Below are 16044 nucleotides of genomic sequence, written 5' to 3'. Positions count from 1 at the left end.
TGAAACGTTTCCCCTGGACATCAACAGCTCTCTAAGGTCTGGGCAGCTGGTGGCAAGGCAGAGAGGAAAAGGCTAAACTGTCCCTTATTCCACACAGAGATGGAGGACTCAAACTCAGGAACTTATTTTTCTTATAACTAGAAAGTAAATCAACAAATGCTTTTTCTGGATGCAAAGATCCATCACCTATAGAAGAAAATGCCTGAGAAGTCTGTATGGGATAAATACGGGCATCCATCTGGACAGAGAAGTGTAGGCTCTGGGAAGCTAGGACTCAGGTCATCAAAAAGACCAGCAAAGGCCCAAGACACAGTCACCTTGTGAAGCTGCTTCTTTGGCCCAGCTCCACGTGGAGGAGCAGAGCATGCGGCAGCCGGGGCAGCAAAGCCAGAAGGCCAAGGCCACACTGACCCAGACAGCCTCCCTCTTGCTGGATACTCGGCCACCAACTTCTACCAAAGAGAATTACCTGGGGCAGGCCATGAAAGGACAGGCTCAGACAGAGTGACAAATACCATTTACTTTCTAACCCTCAGCTGGTAAAGCAGGCCCTGCTTCCCTGCTGGTGGTACGTGGGGGTGCCGAGCCTTGGCCGGAGGGAGGAGAGCCCGGTTGCCTTTCCCAAAGAACCCCCAACACCTGGGCTTGACCAAGGAGGTGCTGAGCCTGTGCTGCCAACCGCCAGCTGCAAATGGAGTTGGACTTCCACGGGATTTAAGTTTAAATAAAAATAAAATTAAAAACTCAGTCGCTTCTTCCCACTAGCCACCTTCCGAGCACTCAACGGTCACACACGGTTTGTGGCTACTGTGTTGGAAGGGCAGCTCTAGAAAAGTCCATCACCAAGTTCCAAGTTCTACCGAGTGGCATCGTGCAACCCCTGGAAAAAATCTGCCTGGACACAAGTGTGTGGAAGGGAGCACATGTAGGGGACAAGGCTGCCTGGCTGCTGCTCACCTGATGTTTCTGGGCAGAGCCTCCGTACGGGAGACCACCTCCCATCAGCCACTAACAGCGCAAACTAATTCCTGCAGTATTCCCCACATAAAACTTACAAACGACGGCCAAAAGCCTAATACTTTAAAAAAGCCTTTGTTTAAAAACCAAGAAACTGAAACCAGAAAAAGAAACAAAACATTCTGATGTGACCCTGGGCGGTATCATGAAAATGTGAGAGAGCCGGATTTAACGACGGCACTAGGAATGTGCCAGACCACCAGCATGGGCGAATGACAGCCCAGACTCGACACGGAAACACGCAGAGGAGGGAAGGGAACAGAAGAGACAGACGGAAACCCAAACTCCCTGAACTGACATTTCAGGCTCTCTTCTTAGTCCCCACCTATCCTTGGCCACCAGCTGCCCTTCAGCACGTGCAAACGACTCCCATGAGACTCGAACTTTGGCGTAAGCATTACCTTTCTTGTTCTCTTAGTTGCACCTTCTACAGAAACCTGGTAGAAAAACAGGAGGGAAGGAGAAGGACGCGCAAGGCAGGGGGAGGTGCTTTAAGCAAACGTCAGGAGCGCTGGGAGGAAGGGTGGTTGAGAGGAGCTCAGTCAGATCCCTCCCATACCTGTCGGATCCGACTCCAAGTGCTTTACGCCTCTGCACTTGCTCCCATCACCTGGTCAGCCACCTGCCACTCGAGCACTCTCATTTGTCCTCTCAGTTTCTCTCCCTCCATCCTGACTGCAAGCATTATGAGGACCTGCTAGGTGAAAGTCTCAGACCCATGTGATGCTCAAAACATAACTGGTGAAAACATCAATCAAGAACCAAGAGTCAGGAGTGCCCGTCGTGGCACAGTGGGAACAAATCCGACCAGGAACCATGAGGTTGCAGGTTTGATTCTGGCCTCGCTCAGTGGGTTAAGGATCTGGCGTTGCTGTGAGCTGTGGTGTAGGTCACAGATGAGGCTCAGATCTGGCATTGCTGTGGCTGTGGTGTAGGCCGGTAGCTGTAGCTCTATTAGACCCCTAGCCTGGGAACCGCCACATGCCATGGGTGCGGCCCTGAAAAAAGAAAAGAAAAGAAAACAATTCCAGAAACTAACAAAAACTGTAAATTAACTATGTAAAATAAAATACACAATAAAATAAATACCCACATACACACGTACAGAAAGAAGAAGACTATTCCACTTATCATTACTCCAAAAATAATAAAATGCTTAAGAACAAATCTAACAAAAGAAGTGCAAAATGTGTACTCTGAAAATTACACAACATTGTTGAAAGAAATTCAAGACTGAAATAACTAGAAAGACAGACGCCCATAACCATGGGTTGGAGGAATGGCAACACTCTAATCAATCTGGAGATTCAAGGCAATCCCTATAAAGTTTCTTTCTTTCTTTGTCTTTTTGTCTCTAGGGCTGCACCCATGGCATATGGAAATTCCCAGGTTAGGGGTGTAATCAGAGTGGTAGGTGCTGGCCTACACCACAGCCACAGCAACGCAGGATCCTTAACCCACTGAGTGAGGCCAGGGATTGAACCTGCGTCCTCACGGATGCCAGTTGGGTTCGTTAACTGCTGAGCCACGAGGGGAACTCTGCAATACCTATAAAATTTCAATGCTGTTTTTTATTTTAGTTTCATTTTAAACAGAACTAGGAAAAGCTGATCCTAAAATCCGTATGAACGGAAAAGTATCCAGAATACCGAAACAATCTTGAAAAAAAAGAACAAAGTCGAAGGACTCACACTTCCCAATTTCAAAATCTACCACAAAAGCTACAGTAATCAAGACGGTATGATACTGCAGAGAGTCCAGAAATGGCCTGTACATCTACAGTCAATGGGTTTTCAATAACGATGCCAAGGTCACAGAATGAGGAAAGGGTAGTCTTTTCTACAAACGGTTCTAGGACAACTGGAACCATATGCAAAAGAATGACTGGATTCCTACTCCACACCATATACAAAAATTAACTCAAAACGGATCAGCGACCTTTGTAAGGGCTAAAACCACAACACTCTTAGGAGAAAATGAAGGCATTATAAATCTTTGTGATCTTGGATGAAGCAATGGTTTCTTAAATGAAAGAAAAGCCAATGAGCAACAAAGAGCATAAGCAGCAAGAGAAAGATAAACGGGTCTTCATCAAAGATGCTCAACATCATTCGCTGCCGGGGAAATGTGTAAGCCCAAAGAACAATGAGATACCACGTCATGCCCAGTGGGACAGCCACAATAAAAAAGACAGATAAAAACAAGTGTCGGTGAGGGTGTGGAGAAGTTGGAACCCTCACACACTGCTGGAAGGATGGAAAATGATTTAGACACTCTGGAAAACATCTGCACGGTTCCTCAGGTAAACACAGCGTTACCATTTGACCCAGTAATTCCACCCCTACATTTACACCCGAGAGAAATGAGAACATCAGGTCCACACCAGAGTTGTCTGTGAATGTTCACGGCAGCGTTGTCCACAAAATAAAAAGGCGGGAAATCCAAACATGTGTTGAGCATGATATGGTATATCCTTACAATAAAATATTTCAAAATAAAACAAGGAGTTCCCATTGTGGCACAGTGGAAATGAATCCGACTAGTATCCATGAGGATGCGGGTTTGATCCCTGGCCTCGCTCCATGGGCCGGGGATCCAGCGTTGCCGTGAGCTCTGGTGTAGGTCATAGGCTCGGCTTACATCCCCAGTTGCTGTGGCTGTGGTGTAGCAGGCAGCTGTAATTTTGATTTGACCCCTAGCCTGGGACCTTCCATATGCCCCAGGCGCAGCCCTAAAAAACAAACAAAAAACAAAAAAACAAAAAACCAAAGTATTGACACAAGCTGCAACATGGATAAACTGGTGAAACAAGAAGCTGTGTCACAGAGGAGCCTGTCACGAAGACCATATAGTGTGTGATTCCACCTACATGAAATGGCCAGAACAGGCAAATCCGCAGAGATGGAAAGCAGATTAAGTGGTTGCCAGGGGCTGGGGGGGGGATGGAGACCACCAACGGGTAGGAATTTACGAGGCGATAAAAATGCTCTAAAATTGATTGTGCTTGTGCTTGTGCAACTCTGTGAATATAATGGTGAAAAACCACTGAACTGAACACCTAAGGAGGTGAATCTTTTGTGAGTTACATAAATAAAACTTACTAAAAAACCGCCCTGTTTCATTCCTTTTTATTGTCTTCTCTGCCTTCCTTCAGAATTTACAAACAGAAAAGGGTCAGAAGAGACAGAGGAATCGTAAAGGCAGAGAATCCAGGTGTCCGTCCTAGGCTTCGGATGCCCTGGACAAGGGTCCCTGGTCCATCTTACCTGCGTCAATGGCACACGGGTAATGGTATCGGAAGGAGCAGCCTTTGTTGTAGCAGCCCAAGGTGGCGCCAGCCTCCTGGCAGTGGGAACATTTCTGAAAGGAAGGAAGAAGTCAGGCGTGTCAGCACCCAGATGCACCCCTCTCCTCTAGCCTTCCCCAGGCCCCACGGGTCAGACCTCAGCACATGTCTCTGTGGTTACAGGGGTCTGTGGTGGCAGGACGGACTGTCACTTTCTAACCGCTGCTCACCGACCAGTCACGGACGGGATCCAGCAGAAATGTTTCAGGCCAGGTGTCACAAATGCTCACAGATAAATCAAACAGAACAACGCTGGGGCGAGGGTGAGACGCCTGGCCCTGCCTCTGGTGTCCCTGCTGTCCCTCCGCCGCCTGCCTGTCCGTCCTCTCCTCACTCTCCAGCGCTATCCTGAGCCGCCTACAGATCTTGCCCATCTATTTCTGCTGTGGAAGTCTGGGGTAGGAGGAGAGGGTAAGATAGTAGAGTTATATATAAACTTTTTAGAATTAAAAGTGGAACTTGGTTTCTAGTTCTTATATTTGTAAGAAGATTTTATTTTTATTCTACTTATCCCAAATGCCCAATACAAGCATATTTCCCTTTTCAGAAAATATGGGCTCCTGTGTGCAAACGGTATTTTTATACACAAACCTATTTTAAATGCACTAGGAAACCTGCCATGAATTTCTGGCTGAGACAGTGTTCTGTAATTGAGATGTCCCTCCTTACATGGTCAGGTTTTCGTGAAGTGGGGTATATTGCCATCATCCTGTGATGCAGCTGCTGGGAGCACTCAGTCCTGTGTCCTGTCAACAGTACCCATATTTGTAAAATGCAACCACACTGGCCCTACTGGGAAGCATGGAGACTCTCCCGGTGGTGAAGCACACACAGGTAAGGTACCTGGATGACACAGCCGCCGCTTCCTGACTCTGGGAAAAATAAATACAAGTGCTGCGCATCCAGCTACCCTTGTGGAGAATGACTCCCCACCCCACACAGCACCCTCCCTGGGACAAAGTGACCAAAGGATGCCCTTCTCTCTCTTTTCTCTTTTGCCTCGGATAGCTCGAAGGCCGGCAGCAGTCAGGAACCCCTCACCCAGTGGGGGTGAAGCCCACCTGGATGGTGCCATGGACCGAACACCCCCATTCATGGTGGCGGAGCAGGGAGCTGGAGCAAGCTTCCCTAATGCTGATGGGCAACTGCACGGATGCCAGCAACACGCATCATGTGTCAGGCATGTCTGGATGCGACTGACACAGGCCAGTTCACTCCATCCTCATAACTCCCTGTGACCCCCTCATCCCGGGATAAGGTGTCCGGAAGCACCAGAGGCGCCTCCCCGTCTCACTCTGGAAGGTGCGAGAGAGCAGCACCCTGCTTTGGTTCAGATTTTTATTATTATTACTTTTCCGAACAAAGAGAAAACGTGGCCTTGAAGTGCTCTCTGGGCCGCCTAGCGGCAAGGGCGCCACGCCCACGCTGGCCCCGGAACCCACGTTCCCGTGTGGCCTAGGCAGGGCAAGCGCTCAATGCTCCGCCTCCCCTCGCCCACCCGCAGGTAAATTTTATTTTAAAGAAAACCAGCGCAAGGGGGGCAGACATCAGAAGTAAGAGAGGCTACAACTCTATTGTCTGCAAAAGGGAGACCACATCAAAAACCTATAAAAATGAAAAGGCAGAGAACTATAACTCAGATAAGGGAGCAAGAAAAAACCCCAGAAAAACAGCTAAGTGATCTGGAGATTATCGGCCTCCAGGAAAAAGACTTTAGACTGCTGATGCTGAGGATGATGCAAGACACTGGAAATTAACTGGAGGCAAAGATTGATAATTTACAGCAAACACTGAGCAAAGAAATACAAGATTTAAAACTTAAGCAAGCAGAGATGCAAAATACAATAACTGAAATAAAAAATTCATTAGAAGCAACCAACAGCAGAACACAGGAGGCAGAAGAATGAATAAGCGAGCTGGAGGACAGATTAGTGGCAATACTGATGCGGAACAGAAAAGAGAAAAAAGATGAAAAGAAACGAAGAAGTCTGGGGAACTCTGGGACAATGTTAAACGCACCAACATGTGCCAGGAGGAGGAGAGGGAGGGAAGGAACAGGTGTCTGAGGCACCAGAAGGGGAAGTAACCTGCTCCAGGTCCGAGCTGATGCCGGCTGGCCACGTCTGGCATCCTCCAGAGGCAGGTGGGGCAAGTACAGAGCTGTAAGACAGCGCTGGCAGACCAATGTCTTTCTGGGTGCTGATAACCAGCAAATATTTACCATGTACCCTCACAGCCTTGCCAGGAAATAAAAGACTACTCAGCCTGGAGTACACCAAGGACAGCTGGCAGCTTCTTGGGCAGCCCTGGACTTTATTTGCTTCTGTCAGTGCCACTGAGCACCTTCAGAACAAAGGTCTCACCATCAACAAGAGGGAATAAACGTGGCTGACTTCTCATGGGTCACTCATAGCCATTCCTGCCACACCCTGTTCAGGGCGCTGGTGTTCCGGGCCCTCCCACCCTGGGCTGCATCTCAGTGGTGGCTGTTTAGGAACGGGTGTGTCAAGCATTTCTGGTAGTAAAGATTCCTTTGGGCAAGGAACTTCTGGGCAAGTTTCACTCCTCTTAACAAGGGACATGAGAAAGGAACAGGCCTTCGTCTTGCTCGGCCTCTGCGAGGATGGAATGCAGAGCTGTGTCACAACCATCTTGTCAGCACAAGGGGACAGCTCTGAAGACAGAGCCCAGCCCACCGAGGGCAGCGGAATGACAGGACGACAGAACTTGGATTCTGGTGGCATCAGTGAGCACTAAAGTAACCAACCCCAGGATCACCCCCTCTCCAAACTTGGTAAGGGGGAGGACACTTTGCTTTAAAAAAAAAAAAAAATCACTTTTCAGTTTAGTTTTGCAACTTGCAGTTAAAATACCTTAATTTATTCAGAAAGAAACCTAGTACTTGGGCCCTGCTGTAAAAAGTTAAGTGTGTGGCCTCTGGAATCTAAACAACTCCCTGGTAAGTGACCCCACCACCTCCTATCTTTGTGCTGTTCTCGGCCAAACTCCTAACCGTTGTTTCTTCACTCTGCAAATGTGGACCTAATATACCATCTACCTCAGATATGCTCTGAGGGTTGAATACATTAATCCAGGCTTACAATGGTGGCTGGATCAAAAGTGCCCAGTAAATGTGACCCAAGATGACAGAGACCAACAAAAGCAACCTGTGGAGCAGGCCTTGCCATCACCCAAGTTTACAGAGAGACCCCACCAGGCTCAGATCCAATCCAAACACTGTCCATTTCCTTCCTAATCAATGTCCCTCTGCCCCCGCAGGACTCCTCAAAGCTTCTTGCCCTGAACCAGCCTACAGGCTCCATTTTTCTCATAAAGAAAAGCACATTCATCCCTCATCAGAAAATCACATCAATACAATGACTGCTTGCTTCTTTCAATTAAGAAAGCACAAATAGGGAGTTCCCGTTGTGGCTCAGTGGGTTATGAACCTGACCAGTATCCATGAAGGTGCAGGTTTGATCCCTGGTCTCACTCAGTGGGTTAAGGATCTGGCGTTGCTGTGAGCTGCGGTGTAGGTGGCAGATGAGGCTCAGATCCCATGTTGCTAGCAACGTGGCCAGCAGCTGCAGCTCCAATTTGACACCTAGCCTAGAAATTTCCATATACCATGGATGCAGCCCTAAAAAGATAAAGGAAAAAAAGCACAAATAATTTACTACATTGCATCCAGAGTAGTGGCATATTAGGGCCTTAAAGAAAGGGCCTTAAGGTGTTTAGGTCAGTGGTTCTCAGAATGCTCCTTGGACCAGCAGCATCAGCATAACCTGGGAACTTCTTACAAGTGCAAATTTTGGGATTCTGGGAAGACTGCAGAGTAGATAGCACCAGGAATCTATATCGCCACCCAGATAGCAATTGCGCTAGCAGAATGTCTGATGTAACTACCCTGAAACTTTGGAGTCTGTTGAGATAACTTCCAGGGGAAGACCTGGGTGGTAAACTGCAGATAATTCTGGTTGACTTCTGCTCTTAGTACAGCATCACTACCCTCCTCCCATCTTAGCCAAGTGGTAGGCCACATAATTTTATAAGTTAAGGCACTACGAAAGAAGAACAAATAAAACCCAAAGCTAGCAGAAGGGAGGAAATAAAAAGATTAGAACAGAGATAAATGAAACAGAGAACAGACTACAAACAACAGAGAAAAACCCATGAAACCAAAAGTTATTCCTTTGAAAAGATCAACAAAATCAATAAATCTTTAGCTAGATGGACTAAGAAAAAAAAAAAAAGACTCAAATTACTAACATCAGAAATGAAAGTGGGGACATGCTATTGATTCTACAGAAATAAAAAGGATTATAAGCGAGTACTGTGAGCAAGCATACATTAGCATCATCTAGAGGAAAGGGACACACTTCCAGAAACACACAACCTACCAAGATTAAATCAACAAGAAATAAAGATTTGAAAAGACCTATAACTAACAAGGAGATTGAATCAGTAGTCAAAAAGCTGAAAAAGAAAAGCCCTGGACCTGATGATGACCTCACTGGTAAGTTCTACCAACATTTAAGAAAGAACTAATTCCTGTCCTTGTGAAACTTTTCCCAAAATTTCAAGAGATGGGGACATTTTCAAAATCATTCTAATGAGGCAGCATTAGCTGATACTAAAGCCAGGAAATCTCTCTCTCTCTCTTTCTCTCACACACACACTACAGACCAATATCCTTTATCAGCACTGATGTAAAAACACTCAACAAAACACTAGCAAACAGAATCCAGCAGCATACTGAAAGGATTATATACCACAACCAAGTGGGATTCATTCCTGGAATGCAAGGATGGTTCAACACATGAAAATCGATCAACGTAATATCAACATTGATCAACAATGTATATCAACAGCATGAAGGAAATAACTACGTGATCATCTGACAAAATTTAACATGTTTTTATGATAATAACACTTAGCAAACTAGGAACAGAAGAAAACAAAAGCCTTATCTGAGAACCCAACAAGTAATATCATTCTCATGGGGAAAGACCAGGGCTGTGTCCTCTAAGATGAGGAAAAAAGCAAGGATGCTTGCATTTACCATGGCTATTCAACACAGCACTGGAAGTTCTAGCCAGAACAATTAAAAAAGAAGAAGAAATAAAAGGTGTCCAAATTGGAAAGAAAAAAATAAAATTATCACTGTTTGAAGATGATATGATCTCACATTTAGAAAACCCTAGAGTTCATTAAAAAACAAACACTGATAAAACTAATAAATTTGCAAAGTAGCAGGGTTCAAAGTCAACAGAGAAAAACCAGTTGCATTTCTACATATGAACAATGAACAATTTGAAAAGGAAATTACAAAAAGTTTGATTCTAATAGCAACCAAAAGAATAAAATACTTAGGAGAGACTTGTACAATGAAAACTACAAACACTGCTGGAAGAAATTAAAGACATGAATAAATAGAAACATATCCTATGCTCAGGATTAGAACACTTAATAAAATGTCTACAGAGTGATTTATAATGTGACCTACAGAGTCAATGCAATCTCTATCAAAATCCTAGTGATTTTTTTCCAAAAATAGAAAAACCTATTCTAAAGTTCATATGGAATCTTAAGGGACTCCGAATAGCCAAACAATCTTGAAAAAGAACAAAACTGGAAGACTCACACTTCTGATTTCAAAATTTACTACAAAACTATAGTAGTCAACAGTGAGGAATGGCATAAAAAACTGATATAAACCAATTGAATAGAGAGCCCAGAAGTAAATGCTTCCATATATGGCCAAATGATTTTTGACAAGGGTGCCAAGTTACTTAATGGGGGAAAGGACAGTTGTTTCAATAAACAACTGCTCTCTTGTGGCACAGTGGATTAAAGATCCAGCATTGTCACTGCAGTGGCTTGGGTTGCTGCTGCGGCATGGGTTCAATCCCTGGCCTGGAAACTTGTGCATGCCATGCATGTGACACCCCCCCCCCAAAAAAAACAACTCACAATGGATCAAGGATTTAAATGTAAGACCTAAATAAAACAATAAAACTCTCAGAAGAAAACACAGAGGAGTTCCCATCGTGGCGCAGTGGTTAACGAGTCCAACTAGGAACCATGAGGTTGCGGGTTTGGTCCCTGCCCTTGCTCAGTGGGTTAACGATCCGGCGTTGCATGAGCTGTGGTGTAGGTCGCAGACCCGGCTCGGATCCCGCGTTGCTGTGGCTCTGGCGTAGGACGGTGGATACAGCTTCGATTAGACCCCTGGCCTGGGAACCTCCATATGCCGCAAAAGTGGCCCTAGAAATGGCAAAAAAGACAAAAAGAAAAAAAAAAAAAAAAGAAAACACAGAGGTTCTCAGGCTAGGGGTCAAATCATAGCTGTAGCCGCCAACCTGCACCACAGCCATGCAAGGCCAGATCTGAGCCGCGTCTGCGATCTACATCACAGCTCAAGCAATGCTGGATCTTTAACTCACTGAGTATCGCCAGGGATCGAACCTGTGTCCTCATGGATGCTAGTCAGATTCGTTTCCACTGAGCCACAACGGGACTCCATCATAAAATTTTAAAATGTTGTGCATCAAAATACACTATCAACAGAGTAAAAAGGCAACCTACAGAATGGGAGAAAATACTAGCAAATCATATCTCTTATAAGGGTTAATATTTAGAATATATAGAGAACTCCTAAAACTCTACCAAAAAATAAATAAACAAACAAAAACCCCCAAAACCATAACTGAAGGAAAAAAAAAAAAAAAAGAACCAAGAAACAAAACAAAATAAACCCCAGCCCATTTAAAAAATGGGCAAAGACTTGAATAGACATTTCTCCAAAGGAGATATACCAATGGCCAAGTCACATAAAAAGATAAGACACACTTCACACCCATTAGAATAACTACTACCAAACAGAAAACAAGTGTTGGCGGGGATGTGGAGGAATTGGAACGCTTGGGCACAGCGGTGGGAATGAAAAAAGCACAAACGCCATGGAAAACAGTATGGCAGTTTCTCAAAAGGTTAGAAATAGAATTTCCATGTAATCCAGCAATTTCACTTTTGAGTATATATCCCACCAAAATGAAAGCAGACTCTGAAAAGTATTGTATATCCACGTTTACAGCAGCATTATTCACAACAGCGAAACTGTGAAAGCAACACAGTGTCCACCGATGGATGAATGGATAAGTAAAACAGTATATGCGTACAATGGAATACTATTCAGTCTTTAAAAGGAAGGAAATTCTGACACATGCTACAACATAGAGGACTCATGACACTGTGCTAAAGTGAAATAAGCCAGTCAGCCAAAGACAAATACTATATATAACTCAACTTATACGAGGCATTTAAGTCATACTCTAAATCATAACATAATGGTAGTTGCCGTGATCTGGGGTGAAGGTGTGGAGTCTTGTTTAATGGGTATAGAGTTTCAGTTCCATAAGATGAAAAAAGTTATGGGGGATGGATGATGGCGATGACAGCACAACACTGGGAAGGTATTTAATACCACTGAACTAGGTACTTAAAAGGGTTATAAAATGGTAAATTTGATGTTGTCTTATTTCACAATAAAAAAATAATTAAAAAAATCCAAATTTTCAAGCCCATCTCAATGTGTAATAAATCTTCAAGCAATTCTGATGCCCAATACAGTTTGAGAACCACTAATCCAATTTCAACTCCCCAACTTTTTATTTTTTTTAATTAAAAAAAAAATTTTTTTTTTTGGCCACCTCACGACCTATGCAAGTTCCCAGGCCAGGGACCAAATCGAGCCTGACTTGTAACCTACAGCAAGCTGCAGCAACACCTGATCCTTAACCCAATGCACCAGGCCAGGGATTGAACTTGCATCCTTGCCACTGTCAAGCCCCTGAGCCAATGGGAACTCCCAACTTTTTATTTTTATTATTTATTTACCGGCCACAGCATGCGGACGTTCCTGGGTCAGGGGCTGAACTTGAGCACGCAATGACAACTCTGAGTACTTAACTGCTGGCCCACCAGGGAACTCCATCTCCCTAACTTTTTAGATGGGGAAAACAAAGATCCAGAGAGATGCAATGACTGGCTGAGGTAAGATTTCGGCTTCCTAGGAGTCATTTAGCGCTTTCTGCACTAAACTTTTGTCTCCTGCAGGCTAATGTAGACCATGGGGTGTGCCAGGGAGAGGTGACCTCCAACGATGTTAAAGATACTTAACCTTATCCTTAGAAGCTTTGCCTCGTGGCAATGGGACTCTGCAGACGTGATTAAGCCAAGGACCTTGAGACGGAGAGAGCATGCTGGATCACCCAGGTGGCCCCATCTCTTCACAGGGTCCTTAGAAGTGAAGAACCTTTCCCAGAGCTATCAGAGTTGCAGGTAGACGTGACAGTGAAAGCGGGGTCAGAGAGATACAACACGGCTGGTTTTGAAGGCAGAGGAGGGGCCGTAAGCCAAGACCGTGGGCAGCCTTTAAAGTCAGAAAAGACAAGAGGAAAAAAACCAATGCCCTGACACCTTAATCGGAACCGAATGAGACCTGTGTGGGACTTGTCACCCACAGAACTGTAAGATAACAAGTTTGTGTTTTAAGCCACTGAGTTTATGGGGATTTGTTACAGCAGTGATAGAAAACTACTAAGTGAGGATTTCCTGAGAATCCCACAATAAGAGAAGTGACTGTTCATTTCCCTTTTATATGCCTCAAAATAACAAATTCTCCCTCAAGGAAACACAATGTCACTCACTTTTTATTAGACAAATTCTGGCATCAGATCAGTGACACTGGAACTAGAAGGGACCTGGGTCTGCCTTCAAGGCCTTTTTATTTTGTTATTTTATTTTATTTTTAATTTTGGCTTTACCCATGGCATATGAAGTTCCTGGGCCAGGGACCAAATCCGAGCTACAGCTGCAACCTGTGCCATAGCTGCAGCAACTCCTCACGGCCTTTTAAAATTCTGGTTTAAAAAACAGGCTACACCTTGCTGTACAGTAGAAAATTGACAGAACACTGTAAACCAGCTATAATGGAAAAAATAAAAATTATTAAAAAAAAAAGGCACAGGCTAGAAGCAAAGTAACATGCTGAAGATCACATCACTACAAGCACAAGAACGAAGAAAACTCTGTTTCCTTTGTATCCAAGACGACCATTCTTTACACTACACCATGTCTCCTTCCGTCCCCTTCACTCACTCAACTGAACAACATCTGGAAAGTAATTCCTACGTGCCAGCCAGGTGCCAAAGACAGAATGTAAGAACTTATCTCTATAATACCTTCTGTTTCTATTCTCCGCTTCTATCCTAAAACTCAATACCCAGGCTAGCACTGTTTCCAATTCGACTTTTATTCTTCACTTTTTACCTGAAGAAACTATTGACACTACCATTCTCCCATAGCGTAAATAATATGATAAAGTCAGTGTACAGCTAAGTGCTCTTGTTGTGGATGCCACTGTTGTGAGAAGTTCAATGGCATTCACTCCTAGGAGAGGTAAGTCCATGATAGTGCTTCCTACACAAGTGAGACGCAGAGGGACTTTTCAATCATGGTTTCTAAAACAAAGTACTTTTTCAAATAAGCAACGACCCAATCATTTCAATAGTGAATCTTTCATCTTTTTTAGGAGGGAATAAAGGTTATTTTTAAGCAACTGCATTTCTTGATACTACAAATCTTGGGAAGTAAATTATAAAATTTTTAGCTTCTGGACATGTTTAAACAAAAGAAAGCGGCCAACCATCCTGATCCTTCCACCAGCCCTTGTCATACCCCAGAGGCAGGGCTTATTGACTGGAGATGGAAGTTGCACGAGCCGAATCCCCTAAAAACGGTTTAATCCATACCTGGCAGAAGCACTGAGGAGACTTCTGCATGCCTCTTCATTCACAGAGAGGTCTTTCCTATGAGATGTAACGGTGGCCTGAATCACTTCTTTGTTTAATGAGCATCTCCAGCAGCCTCAGCACACAGAGGCATCTGGGTGAGGGTATTATCAGTGCTGATGATAGTCAGTTCTGTGCGAGCCTTAACGATCACACACGTTGCCACCTCTGTGCCCAAGATGGCTTATACCCAGCATTGCACACATTTCTGCTCATGCTTACAGTATTAACTTTTTCATGTCTGTCCACCTCCCTAAACTTTGAGACTCACTCTTGTGCCCCCGGGGCCTGGCACGCTGCAGGGACTATGAATGAGGGCTGATGGAATGAATGCAATGCCTGAAGCATTGAGAGCACTGAGAAAAACTAAGGAGGCTGCTCTTCAACATGAGTTAAAAAGGTGATGCTGGCAGAGCTGGGAAAATGTGGAACAGGTATGTGTGAACTTCTGGCCACAAGCAAGAGCTTCCTTTTCCTTTTAAACATACCTTCCCTATCCAGGTCTAAGATGCAGCTGGGGAAGGGTGTCTTCTCTAGAAGATCTATCACATGCATCTCTTGTTGTGTTATTTTACAAATCCAGATTTTCACACCTCACGTGTGTTGGAAGTAAGGTGCATCTGTGCTACTTCCATCAGATGTGAAGGTTAATAACCACCAGCTAAAAAGCTGGGGTTTCTTTACAGAACTGGGAAATACAAGTTACCTTCCTGAAAAAGCAGAAAGGATTTTGACTTCCTAACAAGCTGTTCTTAGGACTTTTTTTTTCTCTTTTCTTTTTAGGGCCTCACCTGTGGCATATGGAAGTTCCCAGGGCTGGGGTCGAATTGGAGTTGTAGCTGCTGGCCTACACCACAGCGACTCAGGATCCGAGCCGTATCTTCGACCTACAAAACTGCTCATGGCAATGCCTGATCCTTAACCGAGTGAGGCCAGGGATCGAACCTGCATCCTCATGGATACTGGTTGGGCTTGTTTCTGCTGGCCACAAGGGGAACTACTTAGGACTCTGAATTTACTTAATTTACTAACATGCTGAATCTACAGGATAAAACAGCAAAATTTAGGAACTGGAAACACAGCCTGGAAGAAAATTAGTAAGAATTCCATCAGTATGGTCTTTATCAGCTCAAGTTTTCTCTAGACCTCATCTTTCTAACACCCTGGTATCTCTAAAGGTTGTGAGAGACTGAATGATCAAGGGGCCTTTAATTCAGTGGCCTTTGCTTTGATATTTAAATTCTCTTAAATGGTACCAACTTCAGAAATGTAATAATCTTTCCTTTTCATCCAATCAACAAACTTTAGCTGTTTATATGTGAGGCAACGGGGCAGATCTCAAAGATCAAAAGGCTTCCTGCCCTCAGAGAACTTATGGAATGATTTGCAAGTACCAAAACTGCGATGTATTATGATGTAAACAGTACTTCAGAGCTTAGAGGTAGCACCTCTGACCTAGTGAAGGAGGTCGGGAAAGAATTCAGATGTCAGGGCAGAAGGAACAAACTGCCTGATAGGAACAAGCACCCCTACTTGTGGGCAGGATTCTGAAGGGGCAGGGAGCTGAGCAGAAATGTGGGACCGCACTGGCCTGTTGCTGGGTTAGGGATGTCATGGAAGAGTTTAGGTATGGGGAGTGGGGTGGCAAGGCACACCAGAGGCTGCATTTAGAGACGTGGAGATAAAACCAATAGGAATTGGTGATAGGCCACAGCCGAGGGGGTCCGAGACATGTCTTCTGAGGCCTTCCAGCATCTGTGCAGCAGGATTCTGATGAGAGGTCCCTGCTCTAAAAGCTACTCTTGGAAAAAAAAATCCTCAAAACTC

The 16044-nt window shown here is 44.6% G+C and overlaps 1 protein-coding gene across 1 annotated transcript in view; it reads right to left on the bottom strand.

Moving 5' to 3' along the window:
• TCF20 (transcription factor 20) overlaps positions 1-16044 on the bottom strand; it is a 104732-nt gene that overhangs the window by 11130 nt on the left and 77558 nt on the right. The window contains 1 exon segment of the mRNA XM_021091435.1: positions 4284-4377. Coding sequence (XP_020947094.1) covers positions 4284-4377 — 94 coding nt within the window.

The sequence above is a fragment of the Sus scrofa genome, chromosome 5 (genome assembly GCF_000003025.6).
Source record: "Sus scrofa isolate TJ Tabasco breed Duroc chromosome 5, Sscrofa11.1, whole genome shotgun sequence".
In the NCBI taxonomy this organism is placed as follows: Eukaryota; Metazoa; Chordata; class Mammalia; order Artiodactyla; family Suidae; genus Sus; species Sus scrofa.
Note: the sequence above shows the minus strand (reverse complement) of the source record. Positions and strands in the feature narration are given on the sequence as shown.